We start from the raw sequence: 12,555 nt of genomic DNA on the forward strand, positions 1-12,555 counted from the left end.
ACACCTCTCATCGGCTGCTCAGCCTACTCCAAGCACATCACTGAAACTTCTCTTGTCAAGGCTACTAGTAAGTTCCATCTTATCTAATCCAAATGAACATCTCTCTCTCTCTTTTTTTAATTCTATATCTCAGCAGCATTCAATACAGTTCATTACTCCCCACCCACTTTTTGGAACTATTTCTTCTCTTGGCTTATTGGACTTTAGATTTTCTAGTTTTCCTTCTACTTATTTGGCTGCTGCTTCTCAATAGTGTTTGCTGGCTTCTCCATTTATGCCCAAACTTAAATAGTGCTGTGCCCCACAATCAGGCCCCAGGCTCTCCTCTCTTGGCCCCCTGCACTCCCTTAAAGCCCCCAGGCTTTACATGACATTAACATACTGATGTCGCTCAAATTCCTCCCACTATCCCTGACCTCTCCTATCCATTCCCCATCTCACCACCATCTGCCTAACCACACCCTCCACCTGGTTGTCCAATAGTCATCTCAGACTTCACATGCACAAAACAGAAAACTTGATTTTTGTTCCCTCGGTTTTCCTAATCTTAGTAAATGGTACCTTCAACCAACATTTACATCATGGTCTCATCCTGGATGCCTCCCTTTCCTTCATTACCCATCAACCAACCCATCCACAAGTTCTTGTAGGTTGATCCTCACAATAGATTCTGAATTTGCCAACTCCTGCCAATCTCTAACTCCAAGCTGCCCTCTCCCTCCCTTGGTCTGCGTAGTGACAGCCACCCAACTGGCCTCCCTGCCTCTACTGCTGTGCTCCACACAGCATGGATCTTTTGAAAACTACAAATTACCTTGTAAGACTTTATTGCTTAAAACTTTTCAAAGATTTCACTATCCTTTTAAAGGGCCCACCAGGCTCTCTTTGCAGGCACCTCCCAGCCTCCTTGACATATCTCATACCTACCAAGTTCCAGCCACACTCACCCTTTTCTCCTTTCCACCTCAAGACTTGCAACTGCTACTCCCTCTGCCTGGAAAGACCTTCCCATGCGAAGTGTCTCATATCTCAGGTCAAATGTTCCCTCCTCAGAGAGATCTCACCCACAGTAGCTTTCTCTTCTTCCTTTGAAACTCTAAGATATCATGATTTTCTTCACAGGACACACCATAATCTGAAGTGTTATTCTTGCTTATGCATGTACATCTGCATCTATGTATTTGATTGTTGCTATGATGCCTCTCACTAAATGTGAGCATCAGGAAGGTGTCCACTGCTATGTTCTAGAATAGCTGCTAGCACATAGTAGGTGTTCAATAAATATTTGTTGAATAAATGAATGCATGAATATATGTAAGATGTTAACATTCGTATATGCATTATAATAAAATTATCTAGTGATAGTCCATTAGAAAATATCTTCAGATACAGTGTCTTTAAAAGAGTAATTTAAAAGATAAACCTCAAATAACTCCAATACTCTGTGTAAATTTCTGAAGTTGTGGGCAAATGAAAGTGTTATAAAATGAAGCCCATTTTGAAAGAATTTAAAGGAAATTTATTTGAAGATGTGAAAAATCTTTATTGATCAAGTGAATTATCATATTCATTATTCTGTTTTTATGGATTTGATTTTTTTCCTATATTAAGCTTGTTTTCATCACAGAGCATAAATTATTATTGTTTCTATCACAAATTGTGCAACCACTATTCAAACCACAAGACACACTTTCAGTATTTCTGGACAAAAATGCTAAGGAGTCACTATTCTTGTTATTCAATGTCACTGACACCATGTGACTTCATTTCAAACCCAGCTATATCCTGTAGCCATACAATGAGGGCTTTTCAATAGACCACGGTAATGAATGTGGTCACGGTTTGGATTTCAACAAGCAGCTGTCAAAAACTATCATCCCAAATGACTACTTGCTGAAAATTTCTCACTCCCAGAGCCGGTACTTCCAGGGTGGCCTAGGAAATAAATTTCTGCCCACATCTACTCTGGGGCTATTCTAATTGCCGATGTTCAATATTTCTTTGGAAATGCAATTTCAAGCTTTGAGGAGCTTTTTTTGGTGAGCCCCCAAAGCTTTTTTTAGTGGTCTCTAACTATTAAGCTCACCTGTTCATGAATTTTTTTTTCTTCCTGAAATACCAATACCTTCTGAAAACTCTGGTAAAATGTTATTCAGCTGATTTTAAGAACCACTCTTGAGAAAAATCACTCACTCCATTGCTTACCACTTGCTGCCCTCAAAACTTCTTAGCAACATACACCGTGCATGAATCTCAACGTGGTTTGCTTTGTCCAATAGCATGCCTGAAAGCCCAACCAGTCAGTTGTGTAATAATAAACCCCTTATCTCCTGAAGATACACAAACGGAAAAATCTCTCGGCGCTTCAGTGCACAGGGGACTTCGCTAGAATTCTCAGCAGAAACTCACATCCATTTTAAATGCCACCCCCCACCCCCTTTTCCTGGTTTCCTCTTTTTTTCTCATTTGCAATTTTGAGGAGGGAAAAAAACCTCAAACGCTAAATGATGTCGAGTGGAAACACGGGAGGGCGAGGGTCAATGCCAAAAAGTGCTAGCAAAATGCATGTGGAAACCAAGGGCTTGGTTTTTGCTGTACTGGGTTTACCGGTTCTCTCACAAGTGCCTGAGATGGAAACTCATCAACAATTGTTCTTGGTTGGAAGAAGGGGCTGAGAGACTGACAAGAAACACCGCTTTCTGGTTTCAATAAGCTTGAACAGCCCTCAAAATAAGGAGAAGGGGACACTCCTTCCTTGGGGGAGAATAAAATCTCACTCTCCCCTGCCTCACCCGTCCCCACCGGGCACGAACCGGCGCCTCCGTGGTCCCATCACCCAAGTTCCCCACCTCACCGGGGAGAAGCGCCCTTTCCCGGCACCCACACCAAACAACAAACCCGACACGGCCTTTGAGGAAAGGGGGAGCGGCCGCCTGGGAGAGACGCAGGGGCCCGAGGCGCAGGCAAATCAACAGTTCCTCGCGCTGCCCCGCGCGGCCGCCCGCGCCGCCTGACACACCCCTCCCGGCCGGGTCTCTCCCCGGCGCCGCTGACCGGCCTCGGCCAGGCGCCTCGCCCCGAGGCCCGGGCCCGTGCCCGGGCCCGTCCCCCTCCCCGCGCCGGCGGGTCCCACGCGCGCCACCGCGCCCAACACGCACCTTCAACGCGCCCCGGGCCGGGCCCTTGGGGACTGCGCGGCCGGGTCCGAGGGGCACGAAACGCTCCTCGCCGTCCTCGTCGTCTTCGTCGCCGTCCACCACCTCGACGACCACCTCCTCGTCCTCCTCTTCCTCGTCGTCATCCTCCTCCTCCGCGCCCCCTCGGGGCTTCTCCTCCACACGCCCGAGCCCCCTCCGCCGCCTGCTCCCGCCCTCCTCGTCCTCGTCTTCCTCCCCTAGAAGCAGCAGCACCGGCGACGAGGCGGCGGCGGCGGCCCCGGTGGCCCGAGGGGGGCCGGTCCCGGCGCTGCGCGGCGGCGGCGGTGGCAGCGGCGGCCTCCAGCTCTCCGGGGCGGGCGCCGGGGCCGGGCCCGGGACAGGCGGCGGGAGCCCGGGTAGGGCGGCTTCCTTGGCGGGCGCGGGCGCCGGCCCGGCCGGCTGCAGCGCGGCGCCCCCCCGGCGGCTGCCCAGGCTGGAGCGCTTGGCTAGACGCCGCGCCTGCATGCCTGAGCGCGGGGTTGCGGGCCGCGGCGCGGGGCCGGAGAGTTTGTCACCTCCTCTTCCTCCTCTGCCTCCGCCGGTGGCCGCTGTGGCCGCAGGGCCGGGGACTCGCGGCCGCAAGGGGCTGCAGGAGCCGCCGGCCAGGACCCGCGGCTGCCACTGGCTGCAGAGGCGCGGGCGCCGCCTTCGCTGGACCGGCCGGCGGGGACGCCGGCGGCCGGCGGCTACGGCGGGGCGGCGCGGCGGCCGCGGGCGGGGGTGGGTGTGAGCGAGCGGCGCGCTGCCGCCTCCGCCGCCGCCGCCGCCCGGGAGCCGCGGGCCGCGCTGCGCTCCATGCGGCCGGCGGCCGAGCCCGCGCGCGCCTCTCCCGGCCGGCTGCGCCCGCGCGCTCCGGGCCTACCGCTGCCGTGCCTCGGCGCGAGCTGTTTGTGTTGTGTGTTTTCCACCACCGCCCCCCTCTTCGCGAGCCATTCCTCACAACCCTCCGGTCCCCCTGCTCAGACAAAACCCGGACTGGATTTTTTTTTTCTCTCTTACTCACAGTCTCCGAAAGTCTGGCGCTTCGAAGCGGTTGGCCCTGACACCAGGGCAAACGGTTAACCACAGGCCATTCTTCCCTCCGGAGGGAGGGGAGTAGACTTCGCTGGAAGTAAGGTTGTCTGTCAAAGTTAGACTTTGAACGTAGAGATTTGCTACAAGTCATTTTAATGGTCACTGATGTGCATGGCAGCTCCTCCTGAGCTTGTGTGAAATCAAGGAAGGTGTACCAATCTGAGGTTTGGGATGAATTCGTAATATGAATCATCAGAGTCGCTTAGATTTTCGAAATACTGTTTCATGAGCTATTGTCTACCGATCTCACACTCTTTGAACGCACCACTCTAGGCCCTGCGATTGAGCTGCCTTGGCTCTGTGCTGAGTGTGTAGGTCTTTCAGCTTTTACTCCTGCTCTTCTACCTTGAGTAAGCCTGATTATAATGGCTGAATTCCAAGAAGCTTTCTGTTTGCACTGTCTGATCTGTAGACTCTTTTCTGGCATTGTTCAGGACTTTGAAGAAACAAATGGGTGGGAGTTCAAGATCGTTTGAGTTGGTTACTTAAGAAATTAATATGAAGTAAGACCAAATCTGGAAATTAAGCACATAACATGACTAATTTTGCCACTTTCTGACGATTTTTAGGTGTGACAAAGAAAATATATTTGCTATTGTGTGGGGTTAGGCTATGTAGTAAGTGGTATTTCTTTTTTTATTTATTTTAATTTTTATTTATTTATTTACTTATTTTTGAGATGGAGTTTTGCTCTTGTTGCCCAGGCTGCAGTGCAATGTCATGGTCTCGGCTCACTGTAACCTCCGCCACCTGGGTTCAAGCGATTCTCCTGCCTCAGCCTCCTGAGTGCCTGGGATTAAAGGCGTGCTCCACCATGCTGTGCTAGATTTGTATTTTTCATAGAGACGGGGTTTCACCGTGTTGGCCAGGCTGGTCTCGAGCTCCTGACCTCAGGTGATTCGTCTGCCTCGGCCTCCCAAAGTGCTGGGATTACAGGCATGAGCCACCGTGCCCGGCCTTAAGTCGTATTTCTTACATTCAAACCATACCCCCAGTTCCATCCCTGTAGAGGAGGGCTGGGGAGGATCTTACGCATCAAATACCCTGGTAGGCACCTCCATGGGGCCAGAATAAAAGGTGTATTCACCTTCAGCTAATTATCGTTGGACATTTAACATCATACGCTCTGTTAGACACTTGAAGGGGGCTCATTAAATGCTCACTTATGGTGGCTTCCAACTGTTGAACAGGGATGCTGACAAAGATTCTAAAATGAACTTTTTGTTCTCCCTAAATCAGATTAGCTTCCTGATGTACCTATTTCAGGTGATGACACTCTCATTATAATCATTTGAGCCCAAAATAGCGGTATCATTTTAACTCCCTTCTCTACCTTATCCCTAGAGGCAATTGCCCACAAGTCCAACCCATTGTTCTTTCTAAAATGTGTTTTGAATCCACCCCTTCCTTACCATTCCCAAAGCTCTTACAGCATTTTGTGACTTCAAAAGTGAAAGTTTCTAACAGTTCTACACACCCATTTTTTCACCCACACACCCTCCCTTTCCCTCCTCAGATGCCACCACCGGATTTATGTTTCCCAAACCCCATTTAGATCACACCATTTTCTTGTTGGACTTTATATTTGTAAATATTCTGTTCAGGAATTCAGAGAGAAGAAAACAGAACATTAAGAGATGGGTGTGTCTGGTCAAAGCATGGAATAGCAGTGGCTAGCCAAGAAGTGAATAATCAGTATCAGCTAGAGTGTGCAAAGAATGAAGAAAGAACATTAAGATGGTTTCATCCCAATTGGAAGAAATTTAGCTTCATTGATTTGGGAGATGATTTTAGAGTGAGGCAGCAGGATCTTTCTCTGGCCATGAAAAGGAAAGATCGGGGCAAGAGGTGGGCAGACAGGTATGGAGGAGGTAGAGGAGGACAAAGGTGTGAGGCAAGCTGGCTAGTAGTTAGGCACATGGTCTCAGGAGCACCTGGGGCTGAATCCTGACTCTGGAACTTAACAGCTTTACTTTTTACTCATCCTCTTTCTGTGCCTGTTTCCTCATCTGTGAAATGGGGATCATAGTAGTAAAGTTGTTTTGCAGAGTAATGAGTTAATAAATGCAATCAGCTTACAAGAGTGCCTGGGACAAGCTAGGGTTTATATGAGGGCTTATCATACTAAACATTGTAATGGTAGGTAAACAAGGTGGTTTGGGATACTCTCAGAGAATAACAAGGTAGCTCTCTTTTAAGTAAGCTGAGTAATGTCAGCAACTAGCAAAATGTGCTTTTAAAGACCAACAACTTGTCATCGAAGGACCATGGTCAGGCCAAGCATGTAGCTTTTTGTGCCTAAAATTGCTGTAGATGAAAGAAAGTAAATGTTTTCCTGAGAACCTAGAGGAGATACAGAGTTAAATGAATTGGTGATTGGCATTTGTGACTTAGTGGAAGATGATACACTATTGTACATTCTTTTAAAATTGCTGTATATGCTTTGAAATCAGCTTATTGTTTCTCTTAGGCCACCTCAATAGACCTCATACACATCCATTCCCTGGCCCCACATTGCTGGAAAGGGTGCCTCTGAATGGAGAAAAAAAAAAGAGCTGGCCTTGGTTTTCAAACCATTAAATGAAGGCTAATGTCAAAAAAGAGGTTTCACCCAAGCTGGGCTTTGAGGGATGAGAACGATCTGTTCAGGCAGGGAGAGCAGCATTGTCTAGGCAAGTGCAGGCCACTGAAGACCACCCTCATTAAATCAGAGGACACTTAATGGGAATAAAATCAAATTAATTCATCAGAAATCAAGAAACGATCTCATGGGCACATGACACACTACATGCATGACATGGGCTCAGAAGTCAAAAAATATCTCGTGATGTCAAGCAAGTGGGGAAGAGTCATTGCTGCTTCTTTCCCCCACATTCCCTAAGTGTAACACATTTTTTTCTTCCCAAACTGGGAGCGCTTGCCACTCAGGATGAGAAAGTGTGCCTCTGAGCCATGGGGTGAAGGAGCCCCTCCAGGACAGTTGGATTGAACACATCCTCATCTAAAACATTTCATCGTTCATTCTGCATGGATTTATTGAGTCCTGACAAGTGCCAAGTCTTGTTCTTGGTGCTGGTGTGCAGCAGTGAACAAAATAACCCTTCCTGGGGGAGGGAGCAGACAACAATCAAAGAAGATAAGTGAACAATATGATTTTGTGGAGGCAGTAAGTGCCTACGTGAAAAAGTAAGAGAAAAATAAAGGAAAGGAGGGGTAGAAGGTGCTGGAGGTTTAGTATAAAGAAATGTGCATTTCAAAGCATATTTCTTTATATTAAAACAGACATAAGAATAGTGTGAAGTTTAGTGTGAACTTTGAATGAAAACTCGCAGCCCTGGACTCTGTCTTCTTCCCGCAGCTAGAATCCATTCTCCCCTACTGTCCGCGTGCTTTGGTCGAACAGTTTGAGAAGCACTGCTGAGGAAGAACAAGAGTAGGCTTTGGAGTGAGCATCACTCCCTAACCACATAGTAGCTGGCTGGCTCCTGTCTGGTTTCTTCAGATTCCCAGTGATTCTTAAACCTTTGAGTTCTGAGCCCTAAAGATACCTCAAGCATTTTTTTTATATGTATCAAAAAGAAAGAAAGAAAGAAAATCAGGCTCAATTTGACATTATGTTCAGTTTTTTTTTTAATTTAAGATTCAGCAAAATAATCATGTTTCCAAAATCAAGAGGTATAACCATAGCCAGAACAAAACATATAATAAATTTGTACCCACCGGTGGTGGTTCTTTTTTGTCCTTGTGAAACTTTAATAGTTGGATTTGTTGAGATTAGTAGCTCCTTTTAAAAATTATTTTAAAAGTAAAAGTAAAATTTTGCCCTTTAAAAAGCTTATGAAAGTAAGATTAGCTTAGTTTTTCCACAGTTCTGGGAAACTTAAAAATGATTTCATTTGATGACTGTCATCCCACCGTATGAAAAATAGATTAAGGTTAAGAGAATAACTCATCTATTACAACCTTCAGGCTGAAAGCCTGTCTAAGTCAAGCATAATCTCCACCCAGATAAATGTTTCTTCCATGAGCAATTAACTTAAACTCTCTTTCAAAACACACAGTACTTTCAAAATACTAGTTCCTTACAATACCTCTCAAAGACTTACGTGGTTTTTTTTAGTGAGTGTTAAAATGATAGCATTGCCTTCTTTTTTATGTAACACAAATTCACTATGTCAGTAGGTGCAATTTTGTCTTTGTTGTTTCCTGATCAGTTTAGTCATCTCATATTGGCACTTGAGAGGCAATAAATAGGACGCTGGACTGAGATTCCAGAGATTTGAATTGAATCATACTATGGGGATTATTAGCCATGGAACACTAGTTGAGTCCCCTGATCTCTGCAGAGTTCACAACTCTAATATGAATGAGTTGTACTCCCCAAGGAGCTCTCTCATTTTAACTCTCAAGTTCCATGATTTAAAATGTCAACTTGAAGTCTGTTTTAAGATTAAGCCAAATACCCATTATTAAAATCCACAAATGGAGTCTAGTGTATATGTTAAGAAATGCATGTCAGTTTTTTTTTTTTTTTTTGCGATGGGGTCTCACTCTGTTGCCCAGGCTGGAATGCAGTGGCTCAATCACAAATCATGCAACCTCTACCTCCTGGGCTGAAGCTATCCTCCCACCTCAGCCTCCAGAGTAGCTGGGACCACAGGCATGCAACACCATGCTCAGCTAGTTTTTGGGGGTTTGTTTGTATTTTTAGTAGAGGCAGGGTTTCACTATGTACAGGCTGGTCTTGAACTTCTGGGCTCAAGTGATCCACCCACCTCAGCTTCTCAAAGTGCTGGGACTGGACGTCTCTTTTAAGCCAATTCTAGGTGCTGTCTGTATCTTAGGCCTGCCATCTCTGTTCCTAACAACATCACCCTTAATTTCATGAGCCTTCCCTGCTTTGTTGGGAATATAGAAATTATAAAATTATGCATTTTCTTGTTACCTTCTTATTTTGCTAGTTATTTCTTCAGTAATAAGATGCCTAACAGCCATGAACCAAGTAGTTTCTATGTTTTATTATTTGTATTAACCTCCTTTTCCACAAACTGATAATTGTTCAATCTAAGATGTATAATTATTTCCTACTAATGATATTTTCATGTCTCTGAGGCTTTTCTCTCCATCTTCCTTTTCTTACAGCTTTTTTCATGCAAGACCCTTCTGGTGTCAGTAACTGCAATCCTACTCACACTAAAGAAAAAAAACAGGGCAGAAGAGGAATTTATCAGCTTGGGTGATTCAACCACACATGAACCTGAGCTTGGGAAAATTAGATGTGGGGCCTTAAGTGATGTGTGGTCCTCTGTCTTTCTGTCTCTGTCTCTGTCTTTCTCTTCTGTCTCTCTCCTTCTCTCTCTCTCTCTCTCTCAGAATGTGTGTGACACTTATTTCATTATCTGGCCGACTAGAGCCAGATCCACAGGCAGCTCTGGCCACACGCTTGTCCACCTTGTGAACAGGTGCAGGGGAACTCTTTGCCATGTGCATCAGCTGGAAAAATCCCAGTGAATGATTTCTGGATGGCCCAGTCTGAATCATGAACGGACACTTGTGGCCAAGGGTGGACGGCTGTGATGGATGGCCTGCACCAAACCATGTAGTTAAAGAGAAAAAGAATGATTACTGTATTGAGCAGAAAAAGAACATAAAAGGCCACCATATGTTATAAATATAATCAATACTATCACAAATCTGAAACATACAAATTTGTAGACGGGATAAAAATCACATCTAACCTCCCTACCCAAAGATAACCCCTGTAATTGTTTTTGGTATATTTATTTTCATTTCTTTTCTATGCATCATCCTTTTTGTCTCACATTATTTTTCCACCTAATTTTATAATGAGAGATTTTCTTTCACACATGGTGGTATATAACTTGTAGATGTTTATGGCTAGTAGGGTAAAAATAAATCATAAAAATATTAGCAGAATATATGCATGAATATTTTTGTAACCTCTAGGGAATGATAGCTGTTTTAAACTTGATACCAAGTCAGGGCCATAGCAAAAAGGTGATATATGATTACAAAAAACTTGTAGACTTTTTCACAAAAGACACCACTAAAAAGTTTTAAAGTAAATGAAAAATAGAAAATATTATCAACATAAAATCAAGAATTAATATGCAGCAAAATGCAAATAATTCAGTGTTATTAAAACACTTAGATATAATATTTGCTTACCAGGCTTGCAGAAATTCTAAAGCTTTGATACTATTCAGGGTTACTGAGAGTATGAGTATGCTGTTATATGTATCCATCACATGGCTGTATTCTGCTGCAGTATCTGTCATGCTTCTCAAAGACTTAGGTTTTGTTTTAGTGAGTGTTAAATGGTAGCTTTGCTTTCTTTTTTATGTAACACATATTTACTGTTTCAGTGTGTGCAATGCAGTTGCCAGTTGAAACCAGCAATTCCATTTCTAGTTATTCATCCTAGAGGAACACTGTGCCTAGTGGCACAAAGGAATACAGAGAGGATACTTATTGCAGCACTGGTTTTAATAGCAAAATATTGAAAACAGCATAAATATTCATCAAAATGAGAATGGTTTAAAAAGAAGTCTTTGACGATGTACAAACCACTATGCAGCCACTACAAAGAGTGAGGGAAGTCACTGTGTGCTAAAAGAGAAAGGAGGAAAGGACTCATGTATTTTTAAGTGAAAAGAACAAGCTATAAAATACTTTTTTACAACATGATCTCATTTGTATTTAAAACACTCTACAAAATATACTATATATATCTATTAATACATACTGTGATTTCAGATGGATATGGGGAAGACTCCATAGGATACCTGCTAACCTCTGGGGAGGTGAACAGTCTTCAGGGAGGAGGCAAAGGATGTCTCCCACTTTCCCTATTTTTTTGCCTTGTTAAAAAGAATGGGCAGGGCGCAGTGGCTCATGCCTGTAATCCCAGCACTTTGGGAGGCCGAGGTGGGCAGATCACCTGAGGTTAGGAGTTCAAGACCAGCCTGGCCAACAAGGCAAAATCCCATCTCTACTAAAAATACAAAAATTAGCCGGGCATGGTGGTGGGCACCTGTAATCCCAGCTATTCGGGAGGCTGAGGCAGGAGAATCACTTAAACCTGGGTGGTGGAGGTTGCAGTGAGCTGAGATAGCACCAGTGCAGTCCAGCCTGGGCAACAGACCAAGACTCGGTCTCAAAAGTAATAACAATAAAAAAAGAATGTATTCAAATATTACAGTTAATTTAAAAATAAAGAGTAAAAACTCTTCATAGCAAAATTCTTACTACAGAATATTGTGTCAAGTGTGCAATGATTTCACCACATCTTGCTATGTAATATAGTGCTGCCAACCTTTGTACAGAAAGTATTATACACCTTTTGGATTCTTTCCTTAGGATCAGTGCCAGAAGTAGAATCAGTTGGTCAAATAGTATGCGCATTTTCTCGATAGGTTTGACTAGATGGCTTTACGAAGAGTTTGCTGCAATGTGCACTCTGAAAACCACAAGAAAGTGGCTGGCATCCTGCATGCTCTCTTACTTTAATCATGTCTCACTTTTTCCATCATTCCCTCCCTTGCCACTTTGACAAATGTTCCATCAAATTTCATTTTGTTTTATTTCTTTGATCATTAATGAAGAAAAATAGTTTCCCATGTGTTCAAGTTTTACTTCCCCTTCTGCACATTATTTTCTTATCCTTTGCCCATAACCCTGATAGAATCAAGAGTTTTTCATATCCACTTGTGTGAGCCCTTGGCATTAAAAACCCTATTGCCATATTTTCTGCAAATACTTCTCTAGCTTTGTTGTTAAATTTCTTCACATTTTCTTCCTAATTCTTTAGATTTACCTATGGGCCTTTCTTTTCCTTTCTTCATTGAACTTATTTACAAATTATTCCTGTTTTCCACCAATGTTTGTACTAATGACCTCTGCTAGACTTCATCCATTATCATTTTCCTTCAATTTCTATTTCCTTTTATAAATTGACCTGCAGCAAGTCTTCATTTCAACAACTACTATTTTTTTACTTGCTTATGTCACATCATAATTTCTTTTTACTACAGTGATGTGCTATTGCTGGGAAGAATTCTTAAAATTTAGTTTGCAGATTTGATTCTCATTTACTTAGTTATTGCTTACATGTCTTTCTTTCAGTATTTTAGTTAATAACCCTTAGTTAATCCTTCTATCCTAATAGGGATATTTCTAGGCTTAATGGCCGGATGTGGTGGCTCATGCCTGTAACTCCAGCACTTTGGGAGGCCAAGGCACGTGGATCACCTGAGCTCAGGAG

The 12,555-nt window shown here is 44.1% G+C and overlaps 1 protein-coding gene across 2 annotated transcripts in view; it reads right to left on the reverse strand.

The window, feature by feature from the left end:
* ZNF704 (zinc finger protein 704) overlaps positions 1–4,069 on the reverse strand; it is a 251,392-nt gene extending 247,323 nt beyond the window's left edge. For both annotated transcript variants that reach the window (XR_010127248.1, XM_054498297.2), the window contains exon 1: positions 3,159–4,069. Coding sequence is in view for 1 of the 2 variants with exons in the window: in XM_054498297.2 (XP_054354272.1) it covers positions 3,159–3,662 (504 nt within the window). In the remaining variant the exon portion in view is untranslated. The remainder of the gene's footprint in view (positions 1–3,158) is intronic.
* Between the last annotated feature and the right edge of the window lie 8,486 nt (positions 4,070–12,555).

This window comes from Pongo pygmaeus, chromosome 7, assembly GCF_028885625.2.
Source record: "Pongo pygmaeus isolate AG05252 chromosome 7, NHGRI_mPonPyg2-v2.0_pri, whole genome shotgun sequence".
In the NCBI taxonomy this organism is placed as follows: Eukaryota; Metazoa; Chordata; class Mammalia; order Primates; family Hominidae; genus Pongo; species Pongo pygmaeus.